The sequence below is a fragment of the Dendropsophus ebraccatus genome, chromosome 1 (genome assembly GCF_027789765.1).
Source record: "Dendropsophus ebraccatus isolate aDenEbr1 chromosome 1, aDenEbr1.pat, whole genome shotgun sequence".
Taxonomy (NCBI): domain Eukaryota; kingdom Metazoa; phylum Chordata; class Amphibia; order Anura; family Hylidae; genus Dendropsophus; species Dendropsophus ebraccatus.
In genome coordinates, this window is record NC_091454.1 from 191730367 (window position 1) to 191748125 (window position 17759).

At 42.4% G+C, this 17759-nt stretch overlaps 1 protein-coding gene across 4 annotated transcripts in view; it reads right to left on the bottom strand.

The window, feature by feature from the left end:
* Positions 1–829: 829 nt before the first annotated feature.
* Positions 830–17759, bottom strand: part of GMCL1 (germ cell-less 1, spermatogenesis associated) — a 73472-nt gene continuing 56542 nt past the window's right edge. For all 4 annotated transcript variants that reach the window (XM_069957109.1, XM_069957360.1, XM_069957280.1 and 1 more), the window contains 4 exons: positions 14102–14177; positions 8931–9076; positions 7903–7990; positions 830–1243 (listed from right to left, as the gene is read on the bottom strand). In XM_069957109.1, the coding sequence (XP_069813210.1) occupies positions 1115–1243; positions 7903–7990; positions 8931–9076; positions 14102–14177 (439 nt within the window). In that variant the 3' untranslated portion in view covers positions 830–1114. The remainder of the gene's footprint in view (positions 1244–7902; positions 7991–8930; positions 9077–14101; positions 14178–17759) is intronic.

Consider the following 17759-nt stretch of genomic DNA (forward strand, 5'->3'; position numbering starts at 1 on the left):
GAATCAGATCCTGACCTCAGAGACATAGCTGCAAGAAAACCATGTATCTCATATAGAAAAAATAAGACCATAGCAGACCATCTCAACACCCCCAATACCCCAGTCAACAATAAAAATAAAGATTGGCTATCTAGATCACTACCCCAGGGTAATAGGAGGTGTGGACAATGCAAGTACTGCACCCAATTGTTAGAAGTCTCTTTTATTCGCCTGGGAGGGTGTGAATGTATGATTAGGGATTTTGTTACGTGTAAATCCTCATTCGTTGTCTATGCTCTGGTCTGTAGCTGTGGGTCCTACTATGTGGGAAAAACAAAAAGACCAATATGGGTGAGATTCAAGGAACATATATACTCCGTAAAAACGGGTAAAGGTGTTCCACGGCTGATAGAGCATATACGGACTGTCCACCAGGGGGATGTAAGAACTTTAAAATTCCTCGGACTGGAAAGAGTCACTCAGGTTCCAGAGGGAGCCGATAGGCACCAAGTACTTTTAAGAAAAGAGTCTCTCTGGATTTCTCGGCTCAATGCTACGGGTCCGCTCGGCCTCAACGAGCGGAATGATCTCAGTGTATTTATATGATGATTTGTTTATGTATCTTTGTGTTCTAATTTTTTCTTTTTTGGTCACGTGCACCTTACCTGTATATAAAGCACACCTCCTCTCCATGACGCAATCACCTGGTCGACAAAGGGGGCGTGTCCCCGAAACGGCCGTCCCAGTGCGCGTCTGCACCTTTCCCTCCCCGCCATTGCTGGCAGATGAAATAAAGTGAGCTGATACAAGTCATCGGGTGAGTGCTGATTCATCTACATCCACAATAAAAAAAAAAAAAGAGCTGCAGATCACTTGCACCTTCAAAATATACTTAAAAAAATATGAAAGACAGCAGCTCCAACTTCAAATAGAATGGATATATCATACAGACGTTTGGCACAAGAGCCAACATTCTGAGGTGTAGTGTTACATTCCCTACTTCTCTCCAACAAACACCGACATAGGTTTGTCTGTACTGGTGCAGGAGACAGAACATAACAAAATAAACCTGAATGACAAAAAAAAAAAAAAAAAAAAAAAAAGTTCCCTTCTTCATAGTAGACGGTGGCCCCTTTTAGATGTCTGGACTTTCTCCGAGTCCTTCTGACTCCACTCGTTTCTCAGGGGATGTGTACAAGAAATTGCAGCAGATGTAGAGAGGAAACACAAGTAGGCGGCTGTCCAGGTTCATCACCACTTGTTCCTGTAGGTAAAAGTAATAGGAACAACAGAAGTTAAAAAAAAAATAAAAAAAAAAATCAGAACAAGATAAGCAGAAGGTGGTGTACTAATCTGTCTGCTCTTCGCTATATAGGCCAGATACAAAGGAGCATATTATGGATGAAAGTCCAGGTCTAAAGATCCAAACCAAAAGCATTACACATCCCTTTTAGGTATTTCTGCAGGTTCTTAGACCACTTAAAGGAGAAGTCAGTCAGAAGTAAATTTTTATTAAAGTATCATATTGCCCCCCAAAAGTTATACAAATCACCAATATACACTTATTACGGGAAATGCTTATAAAGTGCTTTTTTTCCCCTGCACTTACTACTGCATTAAGGCTTCACTTCCTGGATAACATGGTGATGTCACTTCCTGGATAACATGGTGATGTCACTTCCTGGATAACATGGTGATGTCACTTCCTAGATAACATGGTGATGTCACGACCCGACTCCCAGAGCTGTGCGGGCTGTGGCTGCTGGAGAGGATGATGGCAGGGGGATGCTCAGTGTCCCTCCAGTGCCCTGTGTCCCTCTGCCATCATCCTCTCCAGCAGCCACAGCCCGCACAGCTCTGGGAGTCGGGTCGTGACATCACCATGTTATCCAGGAAGTGACATCACCATGTTATCCAGGAAGTGAAGCCTTGATGCATTAGTAAGTGCAGGGAAAAAAGCACTTTATGTGCATTTCCCGTAATAAGTGTATATTGGTGATTTGTATAACTTTTTGGGGGCAGTACCATACTTTAATAAAAATTTCTGCTGGACATAATACGCAATATGGATGCAGAAACGCAGCCATGCTCCACTCATCTGGAATAAGCTGCTAAGCTAAAAGTAAAACTGTCTCCCCTCCCCCCCCTCCACTCTCGTATAATTTCATTGGTTAACAGTGTCACCTAGGCGGGGCATAACAGCAGTTGGGTTGCTACTTATTAGCTGCTGTATGTCCTGCAGGAAGTGGTGTTTTCTTTCCATTCTGAAAGTGCTCTCTGCTGCCACCTCTGTCCATGACAGGAACTGTCCAGAACAGGAGAGGTTTTCTATGGGGATTTGCTGCTGCTCTGGTCAGTTCCTGGCAAAGACATATGTGGCAGCAGAGAGCACTGTGTCAGGTTGGAAAGAGTACAACACTTCCTGCAGGGCATACAGCAGATGATAAGTACTGGAAGACTTCAGATTTTTAAATAAAAGCAAATTACAAATCTTTCTGACACCAGTTGATTTAAAAGAAAGGAAATTCACTGGCCTTCCACTTTAACAGCCTCCCCCCCTCCATACACACTTATCTGTGCATTATCAGGCACAATTGTTGACATTACAGAGGAGCAAAGTGATGACGGATTTGCTGAGTCCATTATAACCTATGCAGGGTGGAGGGGTCAAGGGGGATGAATGAGCATGAAGAAGGGACAAGCAGCCCATGCAGTATGGAGGCTGTCTGGCTGCATAAAACGCTGGATTCACAGGTCAGAAGGCTCAGTGCTGGATGTTGTGCTATGCAGGGATGCCTTTTCTCCTCTCCTGGGGACACAGTGCCAGACATATAGACTATGTGGCATATTTGTCCTCCAGGCGGATGAAACTACATGCAGCATTTCTTGATCTGACGCCCGCACATCATATGGCAAATATGCCAGATGACAGAGATATGTGAACCCGCCCTAAGAACGCAGGAGATTAGTCCGCTGACTGGTAACTCTGACCTGTGAGAGCTTCAGAATCACGGTAACCCCTTCGCTGCACACACACTGCATAACTCCCGATGCATGGGAATACCTACGCTGTTGTGATAAGCAATCTGGGACTGTTGGCTCTCCATGTTTGGTCACTAAATGTTTTCTGGCCATCTATTGGACTAAATACTGGTACAGTACGATACTTTTTTTTACCGATGTCCCTGTAAATAAATGAGCACTTTTTGCAATCATAAGTTTTCATGATCCACGGTCTTTACCTGCTTGAACTATATGAAAACCAACATTTACACCAATGAGACTGTATTGAACCCGCCCTAAGAAGACACAAGGTCAGTGTTGGTCCATGAGCAAGGGGAAAGCTTAAACATTGGATGGAAGCCCATTTGTCTCCCCTCTCCAGCTTTCACCTTCTGACAACTTCTGGCTCTCAGCTGAGGTTAGCGGACAGGTTGTGCACTATTTGACCCCAAATGGCCCAGTATTCAACTGTCTGATTCTATTCCATCTTTCTGAGGTCTCAATATCCAGAATCTCACACTTCATGCAGACATTATAAAGGCAGAATCTGGCAGATATCGCCCTGTGTGATACAGACAATGAGCAGTCAAACATTTGCACATTGGCTGATCACTGTAATAGGTGATGCATGGCCAAGGGCTGACTGAAGCAGGGGCTGCACAAACATCACTAAGGCCAAGACCAGATCTGTGGCCATCAAGCTTTACAGATGACACTCATCTGTGGGAGTATATACTGTAAGTAGACGAGTTGCGGCTATCCTACTTGAGGCTTGTGGATGGTTTTTATTCACTCAGAAGTTACATTTCAACTTGAAGACAACCAGATCTATGCATTAGAGCTAAAAAGTAGCCAGCCCTAAGGATATTAAAAAGTACACAATACCCAAGACAGCTACATTAAATATTTAAAGCGATTGTCTAGTTCAGACAAACCAATGTTGGAGGTGATTGGCAGTCTATGGAATTCAGCTAAACCATTAAAAGGCCTGCGGTTTTCAACAGAACACAATGTAATCCTGTAGGATGCCGCAGGGGAAACATAGCATGGAGTTATACGTTTCCATATGAAAAACAGCTGATCACAAAAGAAAAGAGAACTCTATACAATAGGAGGGAGTAATGAGGATGATTGTAGAAACCCGCCTGGAGATCTACAAGTGCTACTAAAGCAAAAACCATTTACAAAAATATAGTATTAGAATTTTTTCTTCTATTAAAAGGGGCGGTTCACCCCAAAAAATTTTCTTTCAAATCAACTGGTGCTAGAAAGTGCCAGAGACTTGTAATTTACTTCTATAAAAGTGCTCTCGGCTGCCACCTATGTCCATGTCAGGAACTGCCCAGGGCAGTAACAAATCCCATAGAAAACCTCTCCTCTCCAGGCTGAAAAGAATACCACATGCAGGACATACAGCAGCTGATAAGTACTGGAAGACTTTTTTTTAATAGAAGTAAATTACAAATCTCTGGCACTTTCTGTCACCAGTTGGTGTGAAAGAAATTGATGAGATTATATATATATATATATATATATATATATATATATATATATATATATAAACTATAATCAGAGACTAAACAGCGATTACGTGGATTCCGGATGGGATGCGATTTGTGATTGCCAAATAATATCTGTATACTAACAGGACTTGTACCCCGTGAGGTTGTTTTGGGGGCATGACTATACCCCGAGAAGTGACGATATGTAGGCATAAAAGGGTGAGAAGAGATGACTGAGGGTCACCCTGCCCTAAGGTAACTTGATTTACAAAGGACTCACAGTGTCTGGGGCGTAGGTGGAGACAAACTTAATTCCACTGTTTTAGTGCTGCAGCATTGAAGTGGTATGGCGTTTTGGTATCCGTGGAGAGAACACGTGACCGGCAGCGTTCTTGGTTTCTATGGAGATGTAGAGAGCCCATGACCAGAAAATAAGTCCCGGATATCCATACCAGTGAGAGTGAGTCTGCTTGGTTCACTAGGGGGTGTGCAGAATCGATCTGATTTGGGTGACGTAGTAAGTTCCCGTGGATACGGTGAAAAGCGTCTGGATTCCCGATGACAACGGCACACGTGATGGCAGCACCCTACGCCGATTGGACCAATGGAGTAAAGGTCATATGAACGTCATCTATTGCCCAATTGGGGGAGAGACTGTGCGCAACCGCAGTGTAATTGTTTACAAGCCATGAGCCGCGGCCGACATGATGCTCGGAGAGACATAGTGTCCAGGTGACGGAAGGATCGGAGGACATGACGGAGGGGGGCACGGGATCTGGACGGATTCCGGAGAATGTAGGATAATATTGTATATGATAGAAATGAGATATACTGATATATACGATGGTACTGTGAATAATAGTTTTGTACCGCCCACCCTGACTTCTTTGATTGGATGTTTTTAATTGTTATCGATTGGTGATTGGTTTTTTTGATATATAAAAGAGTGTGTAGTACAACCCACCTTTATGCTTGAGAAAGGCTCGGGTTCACGAGCTGAAACGTTGCATTGCTATGTAGACTGGCACAATAAAGTCTTTTTAATTGGAAGAAGATGCTGTCCTCTACTTGCTTCTACTATATATATATATATATATATATATATATATATATATATATATTTATTTATTATTCCCCCCCCCCCCAATAAACTGAGATATTTTTGTTTCTTCTGAAACAGCTCTCCAAGCTGTATAAATGTCAGAATGTAACACCCTAGTGGAAACGTCATCTTGCTTGATGTTGATGGGCTGTTTGAATACGAGCCACTTGAAGTGGAAATATCATAGTCTGATGTATGAGAGAACAAAGCCTCGCCGACAGAGTTCTCCGATTAAAAGTATAATGGCATCTTTGTTGACTTTTAAGCAAGTAACAATAAAAATCCTCCACATCCTCGCACGGCATTGTTCCCGATGCTTTATGGCTGCCGCTCATACATATTACTTAAGAGCCACAAACACCTTTTATTAACAAAGAATAAGCAGTCAGAGTGCTTCTTTTTTTCCCTCTAAAGTGAGGTTAAATGGAAACCATTTACAGCTTGGCAAAGTAACGCTGGTTTTATCATCATTATCAAATCAATTTTGGATAAATTATGCATAACAAAATCCTTAAGGTCAAAGAAGTGAACCTTGTGTGTGTGACTTGCATGAAAATACCAAGCAATGCCGAGGCGTCATCTTCAGCAGAACCTAACGCTATAAACTGCAATATGACTTCTGTATTATTGTGTAATAAATTATAAATGTATGATGGTAAAGAGCGTCGTACTGCACAGGATGGTTGAGGGTGGAGCTCACATTCCCCTTTAAGGACCCATGACGTACAGGTACACCAGAAGGTTCGGGAGCTCTATGAAGCGAGCTTAGGTTCTCACTGTTAATGACAGGCTGCTGCCATTAACCCCTTCAGTGCCACAATTGCAGCATTTAATAGTCAGTGACACTATCCAATCGGGAACCCCGCAGTGTGACTACAGGGATCCTGATAGTTTTCCCTAACCGCTGGAGGTCTCAGATTTACTTCCATGCAGTCAGCTTGGTGATTACATATACATTACATATCATAAAATTTCAGAGACAAACTTCTGAGACAAACTTGTTTTGGGAGTGACAGCCCAATCAGCTGTGGTGCTGTCCTGTCTCAGTCAGTGATTGGCTAAGCAGGTTGTCATTACCAAGACAAATTGTAATGTCAGCGGGGGACACCAGAGACACCGCAGCAGGACACTGGCGTGGAGAGGTGAGCATAAGCTCTTTATTATTTTCTATATAACAGCAGGTATAATTTAAACGTTTTCTAACACCAGATAACCCTTTAAAGGGATATTTCAGATAACAGAATAATTTAAATGTTGCTGGAGGCGCAATGAAAAGAAAAAATAACACACCCTTACTTACCTCGCACTCTCGGGGGTTCTGCCTGTGACGTCTTATGGTCCCTCCCTGGAACTGAAACTGCCCGCTTAGCCAATCAGTAACAGGACAGAGGCGGGACTGATTTTGCACCAGGTGTTTTTTTCCCACTCAATAAAAATGTGGCTGTTATACCATGGAACCTTCTAGGCAACTCCCTGGTATTCTGTGATCTAACAGATAGGACTCTACAATGAAATTTGTTTGCTGTACTGATGGCGGCACCCCAAGCCCCATTTTTCCTCCTCTCTGCACCCACCTCCTTATGAATATGAATGATTGGCTCTGCTGAAGACGTTGGTTCCAGCCTGGCCAAACCTCACAGTTGCTCAGCACGAGTAGTGGTCAGCAGCAGAACCCATCATGCATATTTATGAGGTTGTGGCACGGGGAAGGGGGGGGGGGGGTCAGCAGTCAGTCAGGGGCAACTAGGTAAAAATTTTAATACTGTGGTTTGTCCTACAGCCCAATAGAGGAATGCATAACACCAAAGATAAGAGTGGAGTATCAGGCAACACAGCATCAGCAAAGATTGTAACAATGAAGTATGGAAGAGAAACATAAAAGGTTATCATCAGCCAGGGAACAGCAAAAATAGATATTAAAATGTCGCTGTCATGAAAGCAATTAGGTAGTGTAGACCCCCTATCCTGTATAACAAAAAAACCCCACCACAATCTGTGCCAATACGATATTTCACAGATGCGTGAATGAATGGCGGATAAGATCTGTCCCCGCCGGTGACTGTGTTTAGTGCAGATTAGATTAGATGGTAATAAACACACTGCACAGTGAGCAGAGATACTGTACTCAATGCTAAGGAAATCAACACAAAATGCTATTTACTTGTCATATTAACAATGTTATCTCTGTGGCTGTTCACTTCCCTTCCTCTGTGATCTTACCGATGCCAGAATCTCCTCTCCATGTTATTTATAGCTCGGCCTCCTGGAGCTGGAGATCAGGATGCTTTCTAGCAATACATTGCATATAACACATACCTGATCTTTTTCAAGGCTGAGGATCTGATAACCACTAGTCCGACTGCAGATGATTTTGCCATTTGGATCAAACGACACCAAGCGTAACCTGTGAATATGACAGATGTCCATATTACCCGTTTCCAGGTTTAAAGTAAACCTAATATAATAAATAAAATATAGCTCACAGGTCCTGTAATTTCATATCCAATAGTCAAGTGGCGGCTGTCATAGAACCAAAAAAAAAAAAAAAAAAGTTGCTTACAGAAGTTCCCCAGGCAAATAAAAACATGGCTACTTTCCTCCAGAAATAGCACCTCTCCTCAGGCTGGGTGTGGGTTTTGCAGCTCAGTTTCATTAAAGCGAAAGGAGTTTAATTGTAATACTATACACAACCTGAGGGCAGGGGTGGTGTTGTTTTTGCAAGAAAGTAGCTGTGCTTTATCCTTTAACCTTGGATATACGGAAACAATTTCTCTTTACTAATCCATACAATATGCCAAACCATTAATAATATAGCAAGCAACACACAACTTTTATTTTATTATTTACTTTTTATATATTTTATACTTTTATTTTGCATCTACGATATGTAATCGTTTTCATTAAAGCACATGATTTTGGTGTATTTATTCACAAGAATTTTTATATCTATTATAAGAGTTACATCGCTTTTTTGCTGCTGCAATAGTCTTGACACATAAATTTGCTACTAGAACCATACAGAGAACATGGATTTGGTATAACATAAGCAATGCAATGGGTTGCAGATATAAATAAAAAAATAATAAATAAAAAAATAATAATAAATGAGTATACTGTGCTGTAAAAGATGTTGACACAAAAAAACAGGATATAAGCAAGAAATAGACTGAAATCTCACAAAAGGCTCTTCCCTACTGTTACCATTTTACCCATTAGTGTGGAAAAAGCCCGGCTCGCTGAAATAGAAGGCGACTGTATTGAAACTAACTAATCTACAGCTAGGACAGAACATATAGTGTTCTCCGGCACATTACATTACCAAGTGTAGAGACAGAATATCTCACCTGAATGCAATGTTCCTGTGCGGCTGTAGACTGACAGAGCCGCTGCACGGCTGATTTAATGTGTTTCTCTTGAAAATGATGTAACGGTTTGTGTATGTGACCAATAAGTCAAAGCCAAAGTTAAATCCAGTCCATCTCCAACAATACTGGAAAAGGAAAAAAGACAACAAAACGTGAGCGATAGGTGCATCCAAGATGGAGAAGCTACATTATAAATCCCATTAGGGAAAGACAGATTGAATAGCTAAGGGGGCATTCCAGGGAACAAATGATATGTGCCTATTCATCTACTGGACATAGCGGAGACCTTTAATGCACTTTTATTTATTTGTATGACAGCTCTAGCTATCAGTGTACTCATTCCCCCAGGAAGTTGAGTTCTGGTACTTTTCTATATGACTGTTGCCCCTGCACTCCTTCAGAGTCAGCTCACACCCCCTGCCCTTGGGTAAATGAATGGCAACATTCTACAATACTCCGGAAGCTACACCTAAAGCTGGCATGCGATGAGCAACTGCCTAAATAGCATTTATTAAAAATGTTGCCGTTTTGTCGTTGTAGAGTCTGAGCAGCTCCTCCACATAGCGGATTGTGCTGCTGCTGTTTCTGATATAGATAAGACAACACACTGTTCTTGGCCATGTCCATTCTCTCTGATCTCCCCCTATCTTCTCCCTGAGTGAAGCAAAGAGCAACAAAGAGGGGAAGGAAATTGTACATGAGGCAACAGAGTGTGGCTCAAACCATCCGAGTTTTTAGGGAGGGACAGATCACAAAGGCTGGGCTATAAAGACAATTGGGAAGGTTTACTTCTATAACACGAGCCCCTCTATTCATTGGATAGCGAATGAGTGTGAATTTACCATTGTGCCGTACAAACTAAGAAAAGTTGCATATTTATTTTACTATCCATGTTTTATACAAAACTAAGTCTGGCACATTTTACTCCAGAGGACTTTAAAGTGTTACTGTAACTGAAATTAAAGGGGCATTCCCCTGTCAGCTAACATAGTTATACTTGCCTCCTTCTCCTGACATGCTGCTCTTTCCCTCCCATTGTTGACAACTCTGTTTTTAGGCTACAGACCCCCACTCTGCTCCAATAGCAGTGGTCTGGCTAGTGTATATACTGTATAGCAGTGCTTCTCAATTCCAGTCCTCGGGCCTCACCAACAGGTCATGTTTTGAGGATTTCCCATACAAAGAACACCAGTAATAATATCTGATACATTGAGTATAATTATATCACCTGTGACATACTAAGGAAATCCTCAAAACATGACCTGTTGGTGAGGCCTGAGGACTGGAATTGAGAAGCACTGCTGTATAGTGATGTAGATGTATAGAAATACAGCGTAAATAGAGAGAGAGAAAAAAAAATATGTATACTGTAACTATATATACACACCAGCCAGACCAATGCTTTTAGAGCAGAGTGGTGGTTGGTAACCTAGACAACGAGCTGTCATCAATGGAAGGGAAAGAGCAGCATATCAGGAGAAGGAGGCAAGCTTGCTACACAAAAGTTATTTTCAAAGAAGATTTAACTTGCCAAGTCCAACTATGTTAGTTGAGATGAGAATACCCCTTTAACTTCTGACACGTGTCACACATCAAAAAATAAGATCAGTCAGGGCATCTGTGGCGAGACCCCGTCCCATCTTTGCACATAGCCAGGTAAAGAGTTTGGCTGTCTGATCTCACCAGCAGGACACAGGCCCCATAGACTCCATAATCTAAAAAACGGGGGTCCCATTTAAACAGAGAGGTAGTGGTGTGTGCACTGTCACTCAATTTGCGGGCTACTAGAGACTGCTGAGCGCTATACTAGGCTATAGTTACCCATACCATATACAGTGAATAGGACTAGGGACAATCCCTTTAATTCTACTGCACACATCAGGAGTGCCTAGCTGTAAAATATCATTGTTAAAGGGCAGAACGACAGGGGCGTTCACATTGAACATGCTTTCTAAACAGCAATTTACATTGCTATAATTTACATTGAAGAATATACCGTAAGGCTTTCACTAAATCTCCATACAGGGGGCCATGCATGGAAACCCAGCACTCCTCACTACATCTGAGGAATAAGGCTCCCCACTGGAATATGCTTGTTAGTACTGGTTGAGAGGTTTCATCTGCTGCTTTCTGTACATTTAGGTGTAATAACACTGGATGTACAACCTGTTCTGGCAGCTTTTTATCATTTGCGGTCAGATCGATGGGAGCAGACACTGTAGACAAGTATGTATAGTCTCAGGGTCTTATTTCAGTCTGCAATCTGCGTGCCCCCCCATTTATCTTCCTTATAAATCAATATCCCGATAAGTGAACCATGAACATCTGCTATGAAGCATCAGACGTCTCATCCCACCCAGTCTGTACATTTTCTACAAACTGCAAGAACGTTTACACCGAGGACATGCAGCGATAGATGCAGGGAATCCCATTGTACCTTGCACGCTCGTTTTGTTTTTTTTTTTTTTACAGATTTGTTCTTTTGTAGTGTTACAAACAACCCAATTTCTTTTTATTAAAAGCCCAAGTACAGCCATCAGTCATACACTAAAGCCTTGTCAGGTTATAGATACAGTCAGATTTGACAGCATCATGTTATAGAGCACCAGGAGCTGAACAGATTGATATACACTTCCTATGTGGCCATACTGACATCTGTATTGGGGGGGTGGGCATGGGCCAGAATGGAGAGTCACTACGTAAGAACCATAAGAGAAACAGATCGCTGATCTCAGGGAGACCAGCCAAACGATAACACTGCCGGCTGCTAGTTAAAGCGCTCAATGCAGTGAAATCCTAGGTGCATTTGCTCCCTGGGAAACATGAATATGCTAAAGAAGAGCCTGTGGATCCTCATTGAAGAGTCTCAAAACACAGGACTAGTCAGACTTAATATGGTGGTTTTGGTGGTTTCCCTACAGGAGCCATGCCTTGGCTGGGCCCTTCCCGGAGGGATATCTGGCTAGTCCTGTGTTTCGACTCTTAAATGAGGCTCCACCAGCTCTTCTTTAGCATATTCATGTTTTCCAGAGAGCAATGCACCTAGGATTTCACTGCATTGAGCGCTTTAACCGGCAGCCTGCAGTGTTATCTTTGGCTGTTCTCCCTGAGATCAGCAATCTGTTTCTCTTATGGCTCTACTAGGCATTGCTCCCACCTAGCCAGAATCCTGCTCCACACTGATGAGGGGCAACACCCTGAAACAGCTGTCTGTGAATGGTTACCTGGCCTTGGTTTTTCCCTTGTCATTACATTAACTTATAGAGCCACTTAATATGGTGGTTTTCCTACATGAGCCACTCCTGGGTCCTTCCTGGATGGATATCTGGCTAGTCCCTGTGTTTCGAGACTTCTAAATGAGGCTCCATAGGCTCTTCTTTAGCACTTTGTAAGAACGGGCACTTTGTAATATTACACAGAATGTCCAGACAAGGTCATGGGTATACTGAGAGCCAGCAAGTGGTTGTTTCTGATGACTAAGGCCTCATTAATAAATGCATAATTCAGGGACCTATGCATGTGAACAGGGCCATTGGAACGTACTGGTTTCTATGTTCTGTTCACAGAAGTACGGATGTGTGAATAAGGCCCAACTGGGTAATCTTTCTATGTAAAAGGTGTTTGGAAACTTGTAAGCCATTCCTGCTCCACTGAAGGATATGCAAAGCAACTCTCTGTCGCCACCTTTTGGAAGGGAAAGATACCTCCAAGAGGGCTGCTTTGAGGGCTTCCTGTATATTTTAAGATACAGGTTGAGGCTTTAAGTACCTAGCAGAATTATTACATAGGGTATGTGCACACTGAAGAACACACACAAAGGACTTGCAGCACATTCCGCCACTCATCCTTGCACTCTCCGCCTGTGCCATAGACTCCTTTCTATGGTCGGGCAGATTCCGCCCTCCGCCCAAAGAATGGATGGGTTCAGTCTTTGGGTGGAGGGCAGAATCTGCCTGACCATAGAATGGAGTCTATGGCACAGGCGGACAGTGAAGCGGGAGAGTGCGGGAACGAGCCCCAGAATGCGCCGCAAGTGCTTTGCGTTTTTTCCTCAGTGTGCACATAACCTTAAACTAAACTCCTTTTAAGATGGAACATTCTACAGCCATGTCCACATACAGCTCATACATTTAAAAAAGCATTTTACAATACATGAGCAAGGTGGCCACATTGTCTAATATTATTAAGCACTCAAGAACTGCCCTTTAAAAGGGAACTAAATCACTAGAAAAAAGGTAAAAATACAGTGCAATATAGCCCCCAGCACAGTTTGACCATATAGGTAATTGCTATCAGCATTGCTTATATGGCCCGAAAATCTAGTCTGTAAATGTGATTACACGGGATGTTTCCCGCCAGCTGTGACTACTTAGCAGGTATGGCCACCCATATGTCTACATAAGTAGGATTTACATACAATTTAAATAGTTTTCGGGCCATATAAGCAATGCTGATAGCAATTATTTACATGGTTGGAAAACGTGCTGGGGGCTATAGTGCATTGTATTTTTAGCTGGAGGCACGTTTTTCCAGTGATTGGTTCCCTTTAAGAAAGTGACATGAAACTACATATATCTAGGACAGAGTATTTCACTAAAGCAGATTTTAGTCCCAAGGCCAATGTTTGCATAAGTAAATTGTTCTCTCCCTGTGTTAATCAATATGTCTATATACTCTACGTCAATGGTTCTAAGCCCAGTACCCTCAACTCTAATATAATACATCAAAACTACTTGTGAGGCTATGACCATGCATTGATAAAGCCTATGTCCGCATCTGTCATATGTCAAGCATGGAACCAGCTCCACCTTGATAGGGGTCAGAAAATGGAGCATGGCTTCTAGGCCCGCACTCCATGTGACTAGTATAGTACACTAGCTGTAATTTATGTAATAGATGTGGTCCTGGATAAACACGGCATGCTGCAATACACATGGCCTACAAAGAGGGAGATTAAAACATCTAATTTTCCTATCTAAAAAGGACACCTTTAGTTAATGGGCACCGCCTATTAGTCACTAATCCATTAAAAGAACTGTGAAAAGAAAAAAAAATAAATCTGCCACCAGAATTGTGAGAAAAGAAAAAGCCATTTCATATAAATGCAGGTAATTTGGAGAAAGAATAAGGAGGCCATTTAACGCTCTTACATCACCGTCTTTTGCAAGTCTCCTGCCGCATCTCATACTGTTGTTCTCCAGCTCGTCCTTATTGATTTCTTGAGGTCTACGGCAGATAATGGGAATATTGGTTTTTGTTACTCACCGAGTGTGCGACGCAAATGTCATGCAGCAAAAATGACAGGTACATTGACTTGGGCTTAATCCTATCTGTGCTGCTGGTGCTTTAGCTTATATATATACAGGGCAGATTTGTCTGCAATTCTCCCAACACTGTGGACGCGGCTTTAACAAATCCATGTATTTGCAGCTGAAATGACCCCAGTCAGAGGGATACGACTGATTTTTTTTTTGTTGTTGCAGAATCTGCTGCATGTGTACATACCCTAAAACAACCAACATGTCGTGGTCTTGTCTATATATGAAGCCAGTATATTGGGTTGGTATCTGAAAAAATAGAGATTACAAAAAAACAATCTGACCCTGGATATTATTATTAAAGAACTGTTCCAGACGTTTAAAATAAAAAAAATAAAAAAAAAATAAAAAAACACGCTTCTCCTCTTCTAGGGCCCTTTCCCACTAAGTAAAAGCGGTGTAATTCCCCGGCGGAGCTCACCCGCCTGCCTCAGTGGCACACAGTGTCTCTATAGAACATGGCTATTGTTTGAGTGGAAAGCGGCGGGAGCGGAGGCGCGTAAGCCATCCCATAGAGACACTGAGGCAGGATGGATTCCACATGGGGAGCCCAGAAGCGGAATTTTGCTGCTTTTACTTAGTGTGAACACACCCCTATAACAATGACCCTAACCCCTTATAAGTAATGAGTGAGTTCACCCATTATGGTCAAAATTGTACTTATTGCTGCAATTTGCTCAAAACACGTAAACTCACACTGAGAACTCGGACAATCCCAGCAAAATTTAGCGGTCGATATGTGTGTATATCGTTAAAGGGATACTCCAGAGATTTTTATTTTTTATTTTTATTTATACATTGTTGTAATATAGTTTCATTAAAATAAATGTATAGTTTTTTTGTCAGTACAACTTAAGTGACACGGGCCCTTCTGCTGCCACTAATGTTTATGTCAGGAACTGTAGGGCTGTCTAAGCTCTGTAGTACTCAGACCCTGCAAGTGCAGGATAAAAACACGTAGGGGTAAACTTAGTAAGATCTGTGTCTTGTACAGATCGGCCACATGTTGCAAAATTACTCACAAACCTGGAGATTTGCAAAAAAACAAAACAAAAAAAAAACAGCAACGTTTGGTTGATCTAGGCCTATGTCTGGGCAATATGGGCAAAAAATAAAACCTCAATTTAATTTTAAATCATTCTCAATTTCAAAATACATTTTTTATTATTTATCCTATTATTTTTAATAGATGAGGGGTGTTGTAGTAGATAAGGGGATTAGCAGTAGTGGAGGAAGTAGTACCAAGAGTGGGAGTAGTAGTAGCAATAATAGTGGAAATAGTAGTAGTGGGAGTAGCAGCAGTAGTAGGAGCATTAGTAGTTGCAGTGAGAGTAGTAGTAACAATTGGTAGGTGTGGTGGGAGAGGAGTGGGGTGCTGTGCTGGGTCCTCACCCGCTCTCTGGTAATGGCTCTCTTGGCCTCTCCTGCCCGGGGGCCCCCTCAGTGCCTGGCTGCTGCTTCTGGATCTCTAGCATGCGGGCAGTGGGGATTCCCTGTGCACGGACATGGCAGTGTTGGATCCAGTAGGGGGCGCTCTGACCCGCAGGAGTAGCAGCATGCCACTCAGGGCTGTCAGATTCCGTGTTCAAGCTGGGGGCTGCTCTCCCTGCACATTTTTTGTTGTAATCGAATTTGCGGTTTAAAAAAAAAAGAAAAAAAAAAAATCTAATTTATTTTCAAGTTAAGGGCGAAGTAACTGAATTAATTTGACTAATCGCCCAACCCTGTCTGGGCCTCACCTGTCATGGGTCTGAATCCACTATAACTTACACCTGCTAGCAGGCATTAATAGTAAGAAATATAGTGATCTGCTTAAATGAATAAGATGCCATTCTTAGTAATTCTCCCATGTAATATGTAAGTGAATGGGGTTTTGGAAAATTCTATTTCTATCAACACGTAGACCATATATTAACAAGGCAGAGTTAATTTGGACGTACCCAAGAGACTGAGATGGTTAGTCATGTGCACAAAAAACAAGACAAGAGAGGAAAATTGATCTTAAGTCTAAATTAGCCCATAAAGAGGGGAAAATCCCTTGAACCGAGTTGACATTTAGAAGCATCAATGTCTGGGTCAGCCTGTAAAGGTTAATCTATGCAAATGTGTAGGCAACATAACACCGACCTAAAGAAGTTTCTGTGAGACGCATTCGTCCTTTAATCATCAGACTTTCAGGATAGTCACATGGCTATTCCAAGAAGCATCTATCATTTCCACAGCTCATCGAGAAAAGCCATGTCCCAGTAGCCTGGCACTGGAGATTATTCACAGGTGAACTAAGGCGACACTGTCTATTTCTAGCACAGCGGATTGTCCCGCAGGACAGCCATGAACACGCTCACACTGCTGGAACTGAGGGACCTTTGTAAAGTTGACAAGACGCAGCCGAGCAGATAGCAAGGGGCAGACAGCGCTGGCAGCCAGGCACCAGTATCATCATTACAACGCTGCTATTTAACAATGCCAGGGTAGTTCAGGCCTCTCAATTATTTAAAGGGACAAAGCTTTGCCTAAAGGATACAAGCTTCTATTACTGAAAGATCAAATGTGTTTTTTTTTTTGGTTTGGCAAAGCAGAATTGATCTGATGTGAGGATTCTCTTTGTAGCTCAGCTGATAAATGTCGCTCTACAAACCCGCATTATTACACTGTAGAACAATGGATGATCAAGCCGAGCCAGGGAAGCAGTGTGGAATGGTATCCCAGATTTTATATTATTATATTTGGAATGATGAGATTGGCAATATGATGATACAGCTTCATTCACACAATCCAAGTTCCATGAAAAAAATTATCCGGTCTGTGACAAAAATAAGAATCGCCCCAACAGAGGAAAACAGAGAGGCATTTCTACTGTACTACCATGTTTCTCCAAAAATATATATATTTTTTCTATCTGAAAAAGGGCTAGGGCTTATTTCAGAGAAACACACTTTGGGGGAGACTTATCGAACATGGTGTAAAGTTAAACTGGCTCAGTTGCCCCTAGCAACCAATCAGATTCCACCTTTCATTCCTCACAGATTCTTTGAAAAATGAAAGGTGGAATCTGATTGGTTGCCAGGGGCAACTGAGCCCTCCCTGTATACCTCCCTCCCCCCATACTTTATACACCCCCCTCTGCAGTAAGGCCTCTATAATGTATACTTCCCTCCCCCTCTGTATTTGTTCCCCCATACTGTATACAACCCCCTCTGTAGTTTAACCCCTTAGTGACCGCCGATACGGCTTTTTACGGCGGTCACTAAGGGTCCTTATTCTGCTGCCATCAGCTTTTTACGGCGATGGCAGAGAATAAGGCTACGGGGCCGGGACGGCCCCCACCCCATCCCCCCGGCTACCGGAGGTAGCTGAGGGGTTGGGGCAGTGTGTGGGGTCCGCCCCGCCCCCCCCCCCCCCCGCTTACCGACGATCGCCGTTAATATATATATATATATATATATATATATATATATATATATATATATATATATATATATATATATAT